Source organism: Excalfactoria chinensis, chromosome 14 (assembly GCF_039878825.1).
Source record: "Excalfactoria chinensis isolate bCotChi1 chromosome 14, bCotChi1.hap2, whole genome shotgun sequence".
Lineage (NCBI taxonomy): Eukaryota > Metazoa > Chordata > Aves > Galliformes > Phasianidae > Excalfactoria > Excalfactoria chinensis.
In genome coordinates, this window is record NC_092838.1 from 2518369 (window position 1) to 2535227 (window position 16859).

Here is a 16859-nt window from a genome sequence, read left to right on the forward strand (position 1 = left end):
CTCTAGGTCTGCTACTTTGTTGGTGCGGGCAGCCCTCTGGGGCTGTATAACCTGTGGGTGCTCACAGTGCTTTGCTCTTTGCAGGGGGGCTGGCAGCCGTCATCTACACCGACGCGCTGCAGACGGTCATCATGGTCCTCGGAGCCATCATGCTGGCAGTGAGAGGTAGGAGCTGGGAGGATTGCTGTGCCCCATCTGCCCTGCTTGGGCAGTCCCAGATAAACAAAAAGACTCAGCCTGAGCAGTTTGGTGGCCAAACGGCAGCAGTTACTTAAGGGAAGTCTGTGGTCTACCCGTGTCCCCTTGCTGCTGTGTTTCTCTCTGTGCCATTCCTTGTGGATTTGGCATCCTGATGGTTCTCTTTGTGGGCTTTCTCCAGTGCTGGTGATCTCTTGGCTGTCCTCGGGTTCCCACAGTCCAAGTGCTTGTTGGAGTGTCTGGCTAATGCTTGGGCATCACTTCTCAGCTGGGCACAGCTTAGGTCCCAGTGCCAAAGGTTGGTGTTTGGGGAGGGGGATGCTCAGATCCTGAGATGAAAGAGGCCATCCAGGTGTCCTGCAGCAGGAAAGCAGCTGGGCAGGTCTGCAGCAAGATGCATGTGCAAACAAGTGAAAGGACAGGCAGTTCAGGCTTCACTTTACGGAAGGGAGGAAAGAGAGGGAAGGTTCTCCCCTACTGAGGGAGGTAGCAGTAACAATAGATACCCCAGCAGAAGAGAGGACCTGTGCCAGGCAGAGGAGCTGCCCCAGCTGCTCCACACCGCAGCCCACATGTCAGACCAGGTGCTTGGGTATCGCTGATCGTTGTCTAGAGTACTAATTGCCCACAGGTCCTCTGAGGCTTTCCCTTATGCTCTTGGGTGGCAGTAGGAGGGCAGCAAAGCATGGCTGGAAAATGCCTGGCGGCAGCAGCATGGTTAAGCTGTCTCCAGACGTGCTAACCCGCTCCACAAGGTGTGTGCAGGGAGGTGGTAGTGTTGGGAGAGTGGCTGATCCAGGGGATCAAAAGGAGCCTGCTGGCTCTGCAGCTGCTGCTCAGTCTTGGGAGAGCCTGCAGGCTCACATCCTCCAAGGGCTGCCACCTCCAGCAGATCTGTCGGGCTCAGCTCATCAAGGATGCTCTCCATGGTTTTGCCCTTTTTGTACCTTTAGACTGTTGCAACCACAGCAATGCAGGTGTTGCTCATTTGCCAGCCTGTGACTACTCTCCCTATGGAAGGCAGAAGGCGTGTGTGGATGCTATTGATCGCACCTGGCGGAAGATGAGTATGCACGGAGAGATTATGTATGCTGAAGTCCAAAGGACTGCTGGGGCTGTTTGGCAGTGGCAGCAATCATGCAACCCTTTCCGTGTCCCCTTGGTACTGAGCAGAGGGACACTGTGCACATTAGTGGGACTTTGCTCCTAGGGGTGGGACATAGTGCCCATTGGAGGAGCATTGCTCCAACTGTAGCCCTACATCTGCAGGCTGGTTCCTTGCTGCCCTGCCTTCCTCTTCCGTGTGAGCAGGCGTAGGTGTTGCGACTTGTCGGCTGACACCTTTGGAAAGGGAGCAGGTCCGCACCCCCGGGCGCGAATCTCTGCTTTCAGCACTCAGTCTCTGCCTCTGGAGAGCTTTTGTTGGTGCCCAACGCCCATGCAAAGCTTGGGAGTAGCTGGTGCCTGGATAAACCACGCGCTGGAGAGGAGCCAGCGCTGCTTTCATAAGAGCAGGAGGGGGTTGTGAATGTGCACTTCCCATGTGATACTGGGGAGCGCTTTGCAAAGGGGGTAATGGGGTGTGATGTCCCAAAAGGCTCAGGGCAGGAGGACAGGACCAGGGCTTATGGGTTAGTGCTGAAAGTGGCCACTTTGCAGGGAAGGTGCCATCCTGGAAGGGTGTATGGGGAATGAGTATTTGCAGGAGGCGAATGGGTACTGCCCATGACTGGGAAGGATGCATGGAGTGAATGGTACCACCTATGGACGCTCTGGGTCTCACTTTGAGCCTGAGTTGTTCTGCTGTTTTGCAGTGTTTCTCTTCCCTGCACCCAAAACTGCATCTGAGCAGGAGGGAGAACCTTGTTTTGGCAGGAGCAGCCCCTACTTGGTGCCGGGACCTTCTCCAGCCCTCGGTGAAACCCCTTCCTCACTGTGGGTAGCTGAATCATTCTCATCCATAAGCCCAACTAGGGTCCCCAAAAGCTCTCCTAAAAATGATGCCTCTGATTCCCCAGGATTCCCATATTCTGCTATTGGCATGGAAAAACTGCAAGCAGGGTTCATCCCAAGCCCCCCTGAAACAGGGAGGTGTTGGGGCTGAAGCAAAGCCTGGGGCTGTCTGGGCAGGATGGGATCCAAGGCAGCTGCGCAGGGCTCGGAGCTGCACGTGCTGGGGCTTGCTCATGGCACATCACCCTCAGCAGGGCTCAGGAGGAGGATCCCAGTTCCTGGGAAAGGCACAGTGAAGAGGGGCAATTTGTTGGGAATTTTGGCTGGAGGCTCATTAAGGATGGAGCTGTGCAAGGGGAATGCTCACAGGGGTAGAAAATGCTTCTGTGTTGGGTGGATACCAGCACCGAGGCACCTTGGGCTACAGTGAGTCAAGTCAAAGGTACCTAATCTTCAATTTTAATAGTTCTAGGTGCGTTTCCCATACTCTAGGAGCAGGGAGCTTTAATAACAGCTTGCTTTTACAGTACAAAGTCAAAAGAGGCGTGGGTCCCTTTTGTCCCAGACGTTGGTCACCCTCCCGAGGGAGGGCTGCAATGGGACATGCTGTGCAAAATGGTGATAGAAGAGTCTCTTAAATAACTAAAATAAAATATAATCACACCCGTGAGCCTCCCTCTGCAGGAAGGGGGTCAAGGAGGGGGCAGTAGTTCTCAGTAACGAGTTCTCAAGTGCTTTTCTGGCTGATCCTGGAGGCAACCAGATGGCTTCCAACCAGCTTCCTCCAATGGTGCCTTCCAGCTTTTGATGCGATCGGAGGTTACTCCAACCTGGAAGAGGCCTATCTAAAAGCCGTGCCGTCCAAGATCGTTCCCAACACAACCTGCCACCTGCCCAGAGCGGATGCCATGCACCTCTTCCGAGACCCAATCTCTGGAGATCTGCCCTGGACAGGGATGACTTTTGGGCTGTCCATCATGGCCACGTGGTACTGGTGCACTGACCAGGTAAATGTAAACAAGATTCCCCTGCCCTGCGTGGCAGAGCATCACCTGCAGTCCATCCACCTGCGTCCACCCCTACTGCTCCTTCTGGCTGGTGGGCTCGGGGGGCTTCTTCTTGGAATCGGTAGCACCTGGAGCTGCCGTGACCTTATTCTTGAGGTGCTTGGACTGGGACAGTTTGGAGAGCGGGATGCCAAGCGGTGTCCTCATCTCCTCAGCTGCCTTCTGGCTTTCAGGCAGGGAGCTCAGGGCTTTGCTCGCTGCCTTGGGCTTGCTGGGGCTGAAGGCTTTGCCCTGCCAGTAGGGCTGGCTGCCTGCAATGGTCTTTTTGGGCTCGGTGCTGTCCCTTCGGTGCTTGCTGGCCCCGGGGGGTTTCTCGCATGGTGGGGAGCAGGAGGGCTCCTTGCCTTGCCCCCTGCCTGTGAGGTTCCTGGGGCGGTAGCGATAGATGTGTGTCCCCTGTTTGTTAAAGAGCAGAAAAAGAGCAAAATATGACCTGTGGTTGTCATAAGGATGCTGTTCCCCTATACACTCGTAGTCTTTATGGACAAGTCCCTCAGCTACTTGGTGCAACCCTGTGCCTAAATTCTTTCACTGTGCTGCTCGCCCTCTGAATGAAAACTCTCCTCCTGATTTAGGGTTGGAGGTTGCCCTGTGTGTGGAGGTGCAGGTCCCTATGGGATGGGGCTCAGAGTGGTTACGAGTCCCCAGGGGTTCCGCTGCCTGATGCAAGGGCATAACTCAAACCACTCAATGAACTGAAGAGAAACCCAACCTGTGGTGTGGACACGTGTGTGGCTTTGGGGTGGGGTCCTACACCCAACAGCACCAGCATTTGGGATGCTGAGGATGCAGTCAGCAGGGGGAAGGCTGACACTGGGGGGACTATTGGTGACTCAGCCATGTTCCTGGCTCTCTGCAGGTCATCGTGCAGCGGTCACTCTCTGCAAGGAGCCTGAGCCATGCCAAAGCTGGCTCCATCCTGGCCAGCTACCTGAAGATGCTGCCCCTGTTTGTCATCATCATGCCAGGGATGATCAGCAGGGTACTGTTCCCAGGTAAGGGCAGGCATTTGGCTGGGCACCAAGCAGAAACCACTGTGACTGGGTGCACGAGGGATGGGACCCAGAATAAAAACATGTAGTGGCATTGATGGTGGGACGTACCTACACTGTTCAAGATGGGAGGAGAAACAGCAGTTGGCAGTTGTGGAAAACTGCAGATTTCCCAAGAAAAGGCCTCGCTGGGGCCCATGGATGGGCCATCTTCCTCATGCTGTTGCTGCTCTCCAACCTCAGATGAGAGGTTTCTACAGAGCTAACCAAGGATGGCTCTGTTTATTGTTATTATGCATAGGAGAAACTATTCCCTGCACGTTTCCATCAGCTGAGCACTGGCTTTCCTGGTTCTGGCAGCACCTCAATTATCTCTCACAGAAAGGCCCAGACAAGTTATTGCAGGAACATGAAGGTACCTGAATGCTTCGAGCAGTGCAGTGAGGGCTTGATTGCTGGAGCAAAGCCCTGGGCAGGGAGCGGCGGGTGAACTCTGGACTAATACCCTGAGTTCCCTGTAAGCACAGATTAGATGGACCTGGTGGCTCAGCTGGGGTCACCCCCAGTGGCATCAGTGACATGAGCAGTGGGGCTGCCCTCCTGCCTGCTTCATGGACCCCAGGCTCCTGCGAGTGCTGCTGACAGCATTGTTTGCCTGAGGCAGCTGCCAGCCCTGCTGCTCCACCTCATTATGTGTCCGTGCGCTTTGCTTTGATGCTAATCAAAGTGCAAGGAGCTAGAAAACAAGGTAGAGAGGGACACACCTACATGCATAGTCTGTCCCACAGAGTGGTGCCACCGCTGTTGAGTGATGGGATAGAGCTCTGGGCACAGCCCCGTGCCATGTGTTACTCTTTAATTCCAAAAAGCCTTCCTTTTATCCATCTCTTCCCTGTGCACTCCCAGCTAGCTATGGCATGGCCACCATCCCTCTGGGCACCAGCTCCTCCTGGTTGTCTCCTCCAACTGCTGTGGTGGTAAAAGGGGAGATTTAGATTGGGTATAAGAAAAATGCAATGTCCAGGGAAGTGGTGGAGTCACCATCCTTGGAACTTGTTCCGGAACCATGGATATGTGGCACCTGGGAACACGGTTAGTGGGCATGGTGGTTGGGTTGGGGTTGGGAGAGCTCTTTTCTAACCTTAATGGTTCGATGATTCTGTTTAGGCACATACTTTGGGCATGGTGGGGGTGGGTTGACAGTTGGATTCAATGGTCAACTTCAATGATCTTATGATTCTGTGACCCAATGAGCTGAGGCTTAGACTAGGATATTTAGTGTGGAGAAGCTCACGGATCGCCTACCTGTGTGGCACTGGTGGGGTAGGAACCGTTGCTGTCCAAGATGGTGCGGGGCAGCACACACCTGATCTCCACAGCACTGCTCCTCCTCTTGGCCATGTCCTCCAGGCGGACGTGCTTGATGGATGGGAGACTTCCCAGGGGGCTGAGGAAGGTTCCTCGACTGATGTGGGGGTCGCTGAGCTTCCTCTGGATGGGCACGAACTCCCCATTGTGAGTGACATCCGAGTTGGTTCGCCGCAGCGGCCCATAGCGTTCCCTGACCTCAAAGTACTCATCCGAAATGGAGGAGGCATTGGAGCGGCGGTAGCTGTGGTCAGCAGAGCTGCTGGAGCAGCTCTCCTGGTCACTGAGAGTGATATACTCCTCCTCTTCCTCCTCCTCCTCTCCCAGCCCATTGTGGGCACAGGGAGGCCCCTTGTCCTCCTGTGGCTCCACCGCTGGGAGGTGGCAGCTCTCCGGTGAAGCTCTGTTGGGGTTCTCCTTTGGTTCCTGCCTTGAATCTACATGGTCAGCCAACAGTGGCTGCATGTCACCCTCCGGGGCACTGTTGCTGTCACATGGTGTGCTGGCTTTGGTTGCAAGGCCACCAACAGGAACAGTCCTTGGCTTTGGAACTGGAGGCTTGGCTTCCTCAGGTGTCTCCTCAGGTGGCTTCAAGTGGTGGCTCAGTGGTTGAGTGGCTGATGTTCCCACTTGCTTTGTCACCCAACCACTGCTTTCAATGGGGCTGATGGCTGGTGCCACAGGAGCTTCTGTGTGGACCTGCGGGGTCTGCCTCTGGCAGAGGGACACTGGAGGTGGTGGTTCTTGGGTTGAGATCTTCTTGGCTTCCAGCTCCCTGTTCTTCAGCATCTGCCGGTGCTGGGCGCTGGCCTGGGAGACGTCGCAGACTTTGATGCGGTTCATTTGTGAGAGCTTCACATTCTTTATCTTGGGGTCAATGATATTGATGTAGCCCAAGACTTCGCTCCCAGGCTCTGGGTCAGGCTCAACCCAGGTGGGCAAGTAGTCAAACATGTTGGCTTTCTCCAGGTTCAGGAGGCCGGGGTGGATGAGCAGGGAGAGATCTGCAGCCTCGCCGTGCCTGTCTCCTGCTTGGCCCTCGTGCAGCCCTTTGCCTTTGTTTTCCACCTTCTGTGTTTTGTCCTGGTTCTCAGATGATGTCTTGCTGATCTGCTCTGCACTCTTGGCCTTCACCAGGGCATATTTGGGGTTTATCAGCTTCTTCACCATGGCGTTGGCAGGGGTCACCGGTACAACAGAGGGCAGCGTTACAGGCTCGGGTTCAGGTTCCACACCCATAGAGATGGACTTGAGGCTCACCCCCTTGGACATGAGGTACAGCTCCTGGAACTGCTTGTCAAACGCCTCCACCACTTGCCCTGAGAGCACCGTGATGACATTCCGATCCGTCCTTGCTGCAGACCAGGTGAAGCTGGAATGGAAACGTGTTGGAAGCTGAGAGGTCGCTGGTACACCACACACCTCCTTGCCAACCCTGGCTTTTCCCAGGGGGGTTAGTAGTGCTAGTGAGGACATGATCTTGCTATAAAAATTAACAATGATGGCATTAATTAGAAGCTCTAATCCCAAATGGGAATAAAGGCTTAGAGTCAGGAATTTGAATTAAAAGAATTCTTTTTAGTGTGGGTAAGCTAGTTTTTCATTTTAGTGTTGGCTGCTTCTCCTTTCTCAGTTTAGGTTAGTTAAGAAAAGGGACTTGTAAACAAGTGTGGTTTTTGTTGTGGCCAGAATACAGGAAATGTTCAATTTTCATGTTTCTGAAATGTGTCTTTTAGAGCTGAAAACATCGTCTCTTTCAACCCAAACTAGTTTTCATTTGGACAAATTGGATAACGCTTGGGATTGTAAATGTTTAACAGGAAAATCTGAGGTCAGTGTAGAGCTGGGGCTGGCTGGGCCTCAGAGCTCCTGTTGTTCCCAGTGCATGGTGTTGTGCATCGACATCATCGTGTCCCACCGCTGCCCCAGTCCTGACCGTGGGGTGGCCTTAGGGTGAACTTAGGCTTCCCTTGTGATGTGGTCCTCTAAGTTAGGAGTTGGGGAGCAAAGCTGGGACAGGGACCATGAGGGTCCTTTGACATCAGCTCTGTGGGGCAGCTGAGAGGGGACACCGCTGTTACCTGTAGGATCCACACATGGCCCGGTCTCCATCCACGAACATGAACTTCTGGGCCAAAGCCCCTTTGAACTTGGTGGCAGAGCGTGTGAAGAACTCCGTCCCCCCTGTGCTGCGGACTCGGAGGTTCTGCAAAGCAAAGGCAAGGAGCTGTGAGCAGGCGATGCTGAGACCAGGATGGATGTCCTCACGCTGCCACCTCCCCACCGTTCCTCTGCACCACTTGGAGCCGGCTCCAGCCCCGCACCGAGCCACAAAGTGCTGATGTTCAGAGCCCTGTGGCTGATTCCCAACCCCAGCGAGCAGTGGGCAGCGCTCCTTGCAGTCTGCTCACAGCAGACCTCAGCGATGAGGAGATAAAATAACTTGCCCAGGGCTGCGCAGTGAACCACAGACCTGGCGCCAAGAATTTCCTGCTTTCCCCACAGTGTCCAACAGCATTTTCTACCTCTTGAACTCACTCTGCACGCAACCACGGGTAAACAGCATGTGATCCTGCTGCCAAAAGCTTTCCGTCTCCTATGATCTATATGAAGAGCACCATGCAGGAGGTAATTCTTCTCCTCCTACCCCCTGGGAGATTTACCGGTGGATTTTAGGGCACAGTGCTGACCTCAGCACAGCGTGTGTAGGTCCAATGTCAGTGGTCTTCCCTTGGGTCTGCTCTGCTCCTAAACCTGAGCATCTCACCCTGGATTGTATGAGCGGGTGGGGAAAAGCAGTGGGGCAGCACTGGGAAAGGAGCTGTGGGGACATGGGTCCAGGTCTAATAGTCCCTAATCCCCTTGGAAGTGGGGATTAAGTACTTTTATATGAGAGCACTCTCATTCCTCCTGTTCTGCTGGGATGGTGGTAATGCTCTTGCTAAAGGCACTGTGTCATCATTAGGTTGCACCCTTCATTTCTTTGTTTGAAGCTCCTCACCAGGTTTCAAGGCAAGTTTTATGTGCTGACTGGAGAAGTTTGGGTATTTTATGTGCATTTTATTTTATTTATGTATTTATTTTTGGAGCTTTGGTATTTTTGCCTAGTGCTGAGAATCTGAGTGCCTGGTTGCAGGCAGCTGGTGGCCTTTGAACCACTATGAGCATAGGACTGAACTGGGATTGTTCGGTCTGCAAGGAGATTGTATTAAGGTGGAGACCAGCTTATTCTCCCAGGTAACAGTGATAGAACCAAAGGTGATGGCTTTAAATTGTATCGGGAGAGGCTCAGGTTGTATATTAGGAAGAATTTCTTCTGCCAAAGAGTGGTCCAGGCACGGATGCTGCTGGTTGGTGTGGGGATGGATCCATGAGGGTCACATCAGGGTGATGTCCCCATACATGGCATACTTATGGCACTGCCCTCTCGCTTTCAGCCCAGTCTGCACACAGGCAAGAAACAGCCTGCGTTTTTCTTGGGTAACACCCAGGGAAACAAAGCTCCTGGCAGCAGGTTGCCGGCCGCCTCAGCCTTCCCCTTGCCGCAGTTGGGTAAGATCTGTTTATTTAATCTCTTCCAAAATGAGTGTGGAGCGAGCGTGTGCCTGGCTGCCGAGCCAGAGAGCAGCTCTGAGCGGGGCTGAATCACACCCCAAGCACTCAGCCTTGCTCAATGCAGGACAGCCTTGCCCAAGCCGCCTCACTAATTGCACAGCGCAGAAGGCACCGAGATAACGATGTGCGTTTCGTTAGCATCTCTTGGCTTACGCAGCAGCTCCCAGCCACTGCCCTAGTTTCCTCACTGCCTCCTGCCCTGCTGAATACCATCCCAGCAATCTGCTTGTGACAAGCAATATGTGGCAAATCACCACTTCCAGACTTTTGCCGAGCTCTGCAGATGTTCTCCTGCTTTTCTGGTCCTGCCAGCAGGCAGCCAATGCCTGAGAGCGTGGTGTGTGTCAGCGCTGGCTTTTCTGGTCTGGGAGCAGAACCCTCTCCAGGCTGCAGGTAACAGCATAGGGAAGCTCAGCTGGTTTAGTTGTCCTGAGCAGCAACTAGACAGAGCTTTTGGACTCATAGGATGGGGAGGGCGCAAGGCTGGGCTGGATGGGTACACAGTGAGTGCCACTATGGTGTCCTCTCCTGTGGGGCGCTGGTCCCCAGAGCTGGCACAGCATCAAGGCTGTGCACCAGCCTCCCTGTTGCTGGCAGTGCCGTGACGTGGCTGGAACGTGTTCCTGCTTAGCTCGCTCTCTGCCCTCACCGTAAGCAAATCTGAAGGGAGCATGCCCAGGCGAAGCTGCTTGGCACTGCACAGCCAGGTGACGTCAGGTGGAGAACATCGCCCATGTGCCAGGCTGCAGGCGTGGAGACTGGGAGTGGAATCTGCAGCCTGAAAGTGAAACTGTGGGGTGCAGCAGTGATGGGAACACAGGGATGGAGCAGCATCCCACTGCCCCACTGTCCCAGCACTGGGGAACATGTTCTTCTGCCCCTTCCTGTCCCTAGTCCCTCTTGGAGCATGGTGCTGGGTTACACTCTCACGCACAGAGTGTGGGGCCATGCTGTGCTTTGCTGTGAGGTAAAGCAGGTAATACTCAGTGTATTACCTGTAGGGCTGGGTTAAATAGTAATCCCAACCTCCTGCATTGTGTGCAAAGTGCTCCCTGCTTGCTCTGCTTATCTCGCCGAGACGCAGTCTGTACAAGGGGAATCTGCACAAAGCTGAGTCGTGTGCCTCTAGCTGCGATGTGCTCTGTCAGCCCTGTCCTGTTGCTAGGGTGCAGATTTGGGGCACTTATGGCCAAGGGATCAAGCCCTGAGCTGCCAGACATTGCCTATACTGTTCTGTTTTCCTCCTTTCCCAAAACAACTCATGCACCATGCATGATTTTCTCTCCCTCTCCTCTCCAGCTCCTTCAGGTTCAGGTTGGATACTAGGAACGATTTCTCCTCCCTTTTGGAGTGGTCAGAAACTGGCACTGCTGCCCAGGGAGGTGGTGGGGTCACCATCCTTGGAGGTGCTCCAAGATGTGAAGATGTGGCACTGAGGGACGTGGTCAGTGGGCACGGTGGGATGGGTTGGGGTTGAGCTTGGGGATCCGAGAGGGCTTTTTCAACCTTAATGATTCTGTGATTCACTTGTGTGCTTTGCAATGTCCCCTGCCTACACAGAGCACCACAGCCATGGCAGTAGGATAGGGATGGCTCAGAGCCTCCCTCCATTCTGCTCTGCCATGTGGAGATCCGTGCTCTTGTCTTCCACCTGCTCTTCTCCATCCTGGATGTGGGCATCAGCTACAGGACAGATGGATCTAAGTCCTCTAACGCTGCTCTGGGGTTGTAGTATGGGCAAGAATTGCTCCTGGCCCCTCAGGAGCTCTCTTAGCACTTTCAGAAGGAATCAGACTGATTTCCCCACTGCCTTTTGGCCAAGCAAGCTATGGCTGGAGGCAAGGGAGCCATTTGTCTCATGTCCACGGCCATATCCCATGCAAATGGAGCAGAAGAGCCCAACCTTGCTGCTGCAATTAAGGACTGTCCTTACCTTCAGGTGCCCAGCATGCATTTGTGCTCGCTCGCACATCTGGAGGAAGTGCTTCACATTGGTCTCATCCAAAATGATGTAGACACCCACTTTCCTCTTGAAGCCCGCATCCAGGAGGTCCTTGAAGATGTCAACATCAGTGAACATGTCCATGACCACAGCAATGACCTGCAGAGAGGAGGAGAGAGATGATTCCACACCTCACTGGTAACAGCATGTGGCGTGATATACAACACCTGTGCAGTGCAAATGCAGAACAAAGCTGGGATGGCAGCACTTGTGTCCCCATGTAGTGACAACGGTTTTGTCAGTGTCACAGAGCTGCCTTCGTACCTGGGATGTTTTCCACTGTGGCTGAGGTACGTCCTGCACGTGATGGAAAGATGCACCATCTGGCACTGGGAGTGGCACCAAAGCTCTCCCCACACCCACAGGTTTTGTTTTCCTGCAGGTGGTATGGGGTGCAGCACCACAGGGCAGCACAGGATGGGGCAGTGGCCCTGCAGCCATGTCTGCCTCCTCCTCCTGCACGGGGTGGGCACAGCCATTAGAGATGCACTGGGGCACTGGAGTATCATTGTGCCATGCTGGGGGACTCTGGTGTCCCCATCTCAGGGCACGCTGCAGGGTAACACGGGACAGAAGGGACTGGAGAGTGCTGGGTGCTTGCACAGCTGGGCATGTCTACCCCGAGCCACTCTGAGCACCATGTTGCCTTTTAATTAGTGCCACAGGAGGTGGAGAGCTCTAATTATGAAGGGAATCATAGTTTAAGACGCTGCTGGCTCTTCTCTTCCTCTTCAGCAGACGGCTGTACAAGGAGCAAAGCCGTGTGTTCCTTCCCCATGCTGTGCCATCCTCTGCGCTTGGGCATTTTGGTGCTGTGGAACCAAGAGGGGACCTCACCGTTCTGCCAGCCTTTGTCCTGTGGGCACCATCCTGCATTCGGCTGAATTCACTTCTATCCTCCTTGTGCGTCTCTTGATGAGCTTCACCATGAAAAGACAAATCCTCCCCATATCAGTGGGGAAACTAAGGCAGAAAAGAAGGTGATGCTGCACCGGGGGCTTGGGATGGGTTTGGTGACAGATGTGCTCCATTACAGATGTTGGTGCTCTCTGTGCTGTGGTCACGTCCCTGTGTGCCTCATTCTATCTGTGGCATGCTTGTAAATCGGGGCTGATGGCAGCCACCAGCAAATGGTAATTGCAGGACTTTCTGGAGAAACCGGCGCTGTGGGCAGAGTGATGACGCTGCACTGGGGGCTCTAATGGGAATAAGTGCTTTGAAGGGGAAGGAAAGGTGAAAAGTCCTTTTGCTGCAGTGTGGGACAGTGCTTGGCAGCATGCTTAGCAGAGGCTGGCCCCTGTTTTGGGGTGTTTTCTCACTGTGGATGAGACACTGCGGACAGGATGGTGCGTGGCTGAGATACAGGCAGGGGACAGTGATGTCACCATATCCAAAGCCCTTTGCTGCTGCATCACGGTGGGAAGCTTGCCTATCCCTTTGCCATTCATCCAGAGGAAGGAGAAGATAGAGGACATAGATCTAATGATGGGTGCTCCCCATGCCCCAGTGCGTGATCCTTTGCTTTGCTTTTCTTCCTGGGCTCCCAGAGCTGCTGAGATCTGCAGGACACAGCGAAGGTGCCAACACTGTGAGCAGGGCATCCCCTTGGGCACAGGACAGGCGACGTTGGATCCTTCTGAGCCGCTTTGATGAGTTCCCAAACTGCAGGATCACGCTTTATAGAGGAAATTGCAGCTCTTTCTTAAGTCACTCTGAATCATCAGATAATAGCTTTTGGAGCGCACCATGTGGGCACTCAATAAATTAGGCAGGCACCAACGCACAATTAGAGGAAGCGTGTTGGGATGAGGGAGAGATGGGACAAGGAACACCAATAATTGCTCTCTCTCGTCGAACCTTTCATCCAGGAACGGCAGAAGGTTTTGTAAACAGTAATTAATAGGGCCTCCCAACCTTTGCTGGAAGTTGCAGAGGGCAATTAGAGCACCGCCATCCAAAACTGGGAACCTCAAGCGCAGAGAGGTCAGCCTCATGGTGTCTCCCGTGGCTCTGTGCTGAGGTGTGTTCAGCCCCATTTCTGGTCAGAGGGAGCTGAGATGTAGTGAGGAAGAAGAGAGGAAGCTGCCCTTCCTCCCCAACAGTGCCATGAGCCAAGCAGCCCAGGGGACGGCATCAGGGGTGATGGCCATGGGGAAGTAACGTGCTGGGATGCCCAGCACTGTGCTGCATTATTGGCCACAGAACGGGGGATATAACCAGTAAAGCGTGGCTGTGGTGTTGGGATCCTGCCTGTCTGCTCCCCCCTTCCTTCCCGCAGTGAGGAGCAGATCGTGTGCAGCCCTGCTGCAGCTCGCCTGGATTTGCCTCTTGGCAGAGTAAAGCTCTGAACACGGCAGCACTTGGCTTTGTTTGTGCGCATTCGTGGGCTCAACCTCACCGTCCAAGGCACCTCACTCAGCTGGATGGCCTTTGCTCTCCCCACTGTGTTCACAGCCCGTGTGTAGGTGTATGACAACATCTCATCCTCTGCAACAGCCACCTGGGCTCAACAGTGTGACTGTGGGTTCAGCTGTGGGGTTCCAAATGGAGTGGAAGGGTTGGAGGAGCGCATCTGCCAAACCCCAATAGTTCCTTCTTTGTTCCTCCCCCCCAATCCCACTCCCCTGCTCCACTCACAGGGAATTGCATCCTGGCAGCCTAGAGATGCACCCAGGGGAGGTGGGGATGGTGCCAGCCCTGACTCAGGGATGGGTGACTCACGAGGTGCTGCCGGCACAGGGGAAGCAGTGAGCAAGCAGAACCAGGCAGGAGCTGCAGAGCTGGGGCAGAGGCAGCTGGAAAGAGCTGAAGATGAGACATTGTTTGTGATGGGAGAGGTCTCCTCATCCTCCATCCCACTTGTGAGGCTGAGGCTCCAGTCCTGCCCTATCATGCCGTAAGGACGTGGCTCACCACAATGCCCTTTGGCAGGAAAACATCTCAGGTAAGAACAGAGCACCTCACTTTTGTGAGTGCCCAGCGCTGGGCTTGCTGGGATCCATGCCTCCCAATGCATCCCAGCCCATCTCCTGGGGTCTACCTGTTTTCCTGCTGGAACACCCCTGGTGTTGGGTGCTGTTCTCTCTGAACTGAATTTCTTGAGGGTTCAACCACCATCATCATTAAACTAATGGGCACCGGTCCCACTGTGCTTCCCTGCCAGGTCTGGATCACTGGGAGTTCCAGTGGCCTCTACCCACCGCTGCTGGTGGCCTTCAAGACTTGCCACCATGTCCTCCTTCCATTGTCTTCTTGCCCATGACATCAGCCTGACCCTATTGCTCATGCACCCCAAATTTCTGTCCTGGTTTGCTGCCATGAGGAGGGAAAGCCTCAATCCAAGCCCAGCCTGGTAAGGTGGGTTGCATTGTTTCCCCTAATACTTTTCTCCTACAGCCAGGATAGGGCTGACACAAAGCAACGTGCTGCTCTGCAGCTGGACTCGATTCCTACACCAGTGCAAGACCTGAAGCTTTGTTGCTTTGTCCCATGGCTGAGTTTGGCTCCTCTGGTTCCATCCAGCCTGCTGCTGCACGCGGGTGCACTGTGCCCCAGGAAGAGTGACCATGGGGCAGTCAGGACTAATTTTTCTTCCTTGTGGAGACTTCAGGATGAGTGACACGGCCACAGAAAGGGTCACATTGCTCCCAGAGGGCACTAGACCCGACCAACAGCATCATCTTCAGCAAAAACTGATGACCGAATATTGGTTATTCTGAAGGAATATGGAAAAACCCAAATAACCGACCCCGATGCCTCGGCCTGAGCAGAGGACAGGGACCACCTGACTGAGCAGGACTTTGGGATCCATCCTGAGTGGCACATCCCGCAGCCATCCCCTCCCCACCGGCGGCACCTCACCTTCTGAGCCTGGCAGATCATCTTCCTCACCACCTCCTTGATGTGCGCCTGGCCCTCGATGGGCGGCTGCATGTAGACGGTGGCGCGGGTCACCCCACGGTAGGCGATGGTCTCGGGCCAGCCGAGGTCCAGCTGTGGGATGGAGCGGTCGGACCTCTGCGGCCAGTACTCCAGGGACGGGGCCACATCCTGCTCGTCCCCTTGGCTGTTGTGGTCACCTTCGCTCCCTGCTGTGCTGCTGCCATGGCGCGGGATGTACTCGGAGCCGGGGTCATACGTCTCAAGAGTGTCCAGGATCTTCTTGAGCTCCAGCTCGGAGAGGAAGTCCCGGATGTTCTCCTTCTTCAGGACCTCATAGAAGGCATCAGGGCCGCGGGCGGCCAAAGCCTCCAGGGCCAGGCGCTGCTCCTCGCTGTAGAAGAACTCGGGCTTGGACTCGCTGGACCTCCAGTTGACGTGGCTGTCATCCAGGCACTGCACCTGGGAGAAAGCCATGGCGATGGCACAGCCTCGTCCCTCCACCAAGGGGAACTTCTCTGTCAGTAAATACGGAATCAGTTCCACCCCAGTCTTTACATAGGTCACTCGCTTTGCTTTGCCCTCCCCGGTTCAATGTGCAGCTGGCGACGCTGCTCCCTGCTCAGCCGGCTCCTGCCACGCTGGGCTGTGCGAGGAGGAGGATCTGGGTTCCTGCTGCGGGCAGGGCAGATCTCAGCCCCGTGCACACGCACGCACACGGCCTCCTCTAGCTCCGGCTCCGTGCTCCGCTCATCCTTCGCTCTTTCAACACAGAAAGCAAAACAAAAGCAAAAAAAAAGGAAAAGAAACAAAGGAGAAGAAACAGCTTCACAAAGTGTGCTCAAAGCTGGGCTTCTCGGCCCAAACATCGACCGGATCCCGGTTGAGCAGCAGCTCGGCGGTGCGTTCGGTGCCCGACAACGTCTCCGCCGAATCCTTCGGCATCTTCGCGGGTCACTCCGGGCTGCCGCCCGCGCGCAGTGCCGGGCCGGACAGGTAACAGCAAGAAGTGAAAAGAGGAAAAGCAGAGGAGTGATTCATCGCTCCGCCCTGCCCCACCTGCGGTCACATGCTGCCTGCACATTCCCAGCTTGGCTGGGCTATTAACTCTTTCAGCCGGCGCTGCACGCTGGGACCTCGAACGCTCCTTCAAAAAATCGGCTCTGCCCTGAAATCCCCTCTTTGTGCCTGCTGGGATAGCACTTGGTTTTGGGGGAACGAGTGGCTGCGCCCCGTGTTCGAGCCCTCCTGCTCTGCGTGTAGCAGCTCCTGCGCTGCTGGGAGAGGGTCGGAACTGCGGGAAGGGCTCTGCTGAGTGTGGGGTCTGCGGCAGGGACACGGCACCGCATTGGCAGAGTGTGATATGAGCTGGGAGATGGATTAAAAACGCCTCCCTGCGTTGGCCAGGCAGCGATGGCGGGGAACGTGGAGCTTTTGGGCAAAGGAGGGATTCATGAATCGGGTTCAGATGTCAGAAAGGAAAACGCCACGGGCTGCGTCTCGATGATCCGCTTGGATGCAGTTGGTCTGGATCTGCGGCCGTGTAAATGAGAGCCCCGCTTGAGTCAGCATCCTCAGGGCAAAGCAGCAAAGGGCCGCGTTCTGGAGCGAGGCGTGCGGGGTGCTGGGCACCGATCTGCACCTTTCGTCCCCTTTTGTCCATGCAGGGTTTTCTCTCCTTATCCTCTCCCAGCTCCTCATGGAGGAGGTTCAGGTGGGTCTGGTGAGGTCACCATCCATGGGGGTGCTCCAGAACTGTGGAGATGTGGCACTGAAGGATGTGGT

At 54.9% G+C, this 16859-nt stretch overlaps 2 protein-coding genes across 2 annotated transcripts in view; one reads left to right on the forward strand and one right to left on the reverse strand.

The window, feature by feature from the left end:
• The window catches only part of SLC5A10 (solute carrier family 5 member 10), a 28808-nt gene that overhangs the window by 5837 nt on the left and 6112 nt on the right, over positions 1–16859 (forward strand). Inside the window, exons 7-9 of the mRNA XM_072349043.1 lie at positions 85–165; positions 2953–3158; positions 4078–4213. Of these exons, the coding sequence (XP_072205144.1) occupies positions 85–165; positions 2953–3158; positions 4078–4213 (423 nt within the window). The remainder of the gene's footprint in view (positions 1–84; positions 166–2952; positions 3159–4077; positions 4214–16859) is intronic.
• Positions 3132–15619, reverse strand: FAM83G (family with sequence similarity 83 member G). The gene is made up of 5 exons (XM_072349042.1): positions 15057–15619; positions 11127–11294; positions 7660–7784; positions 5516–6950; positions 3132–3614 (listed from the first exon to the last, which is right to left on the reverse strand). The coding sequence occupies exons 1-5, from the start codon at positions 15549–15551 to the stop codon at positions 3231–3233; spliced, it is 2607 nt and encodes an 868-aa protein (XP_072205143.1). The 5' UTR covers positions 15552–15619; the 3' UTR covers positions 3132–3230.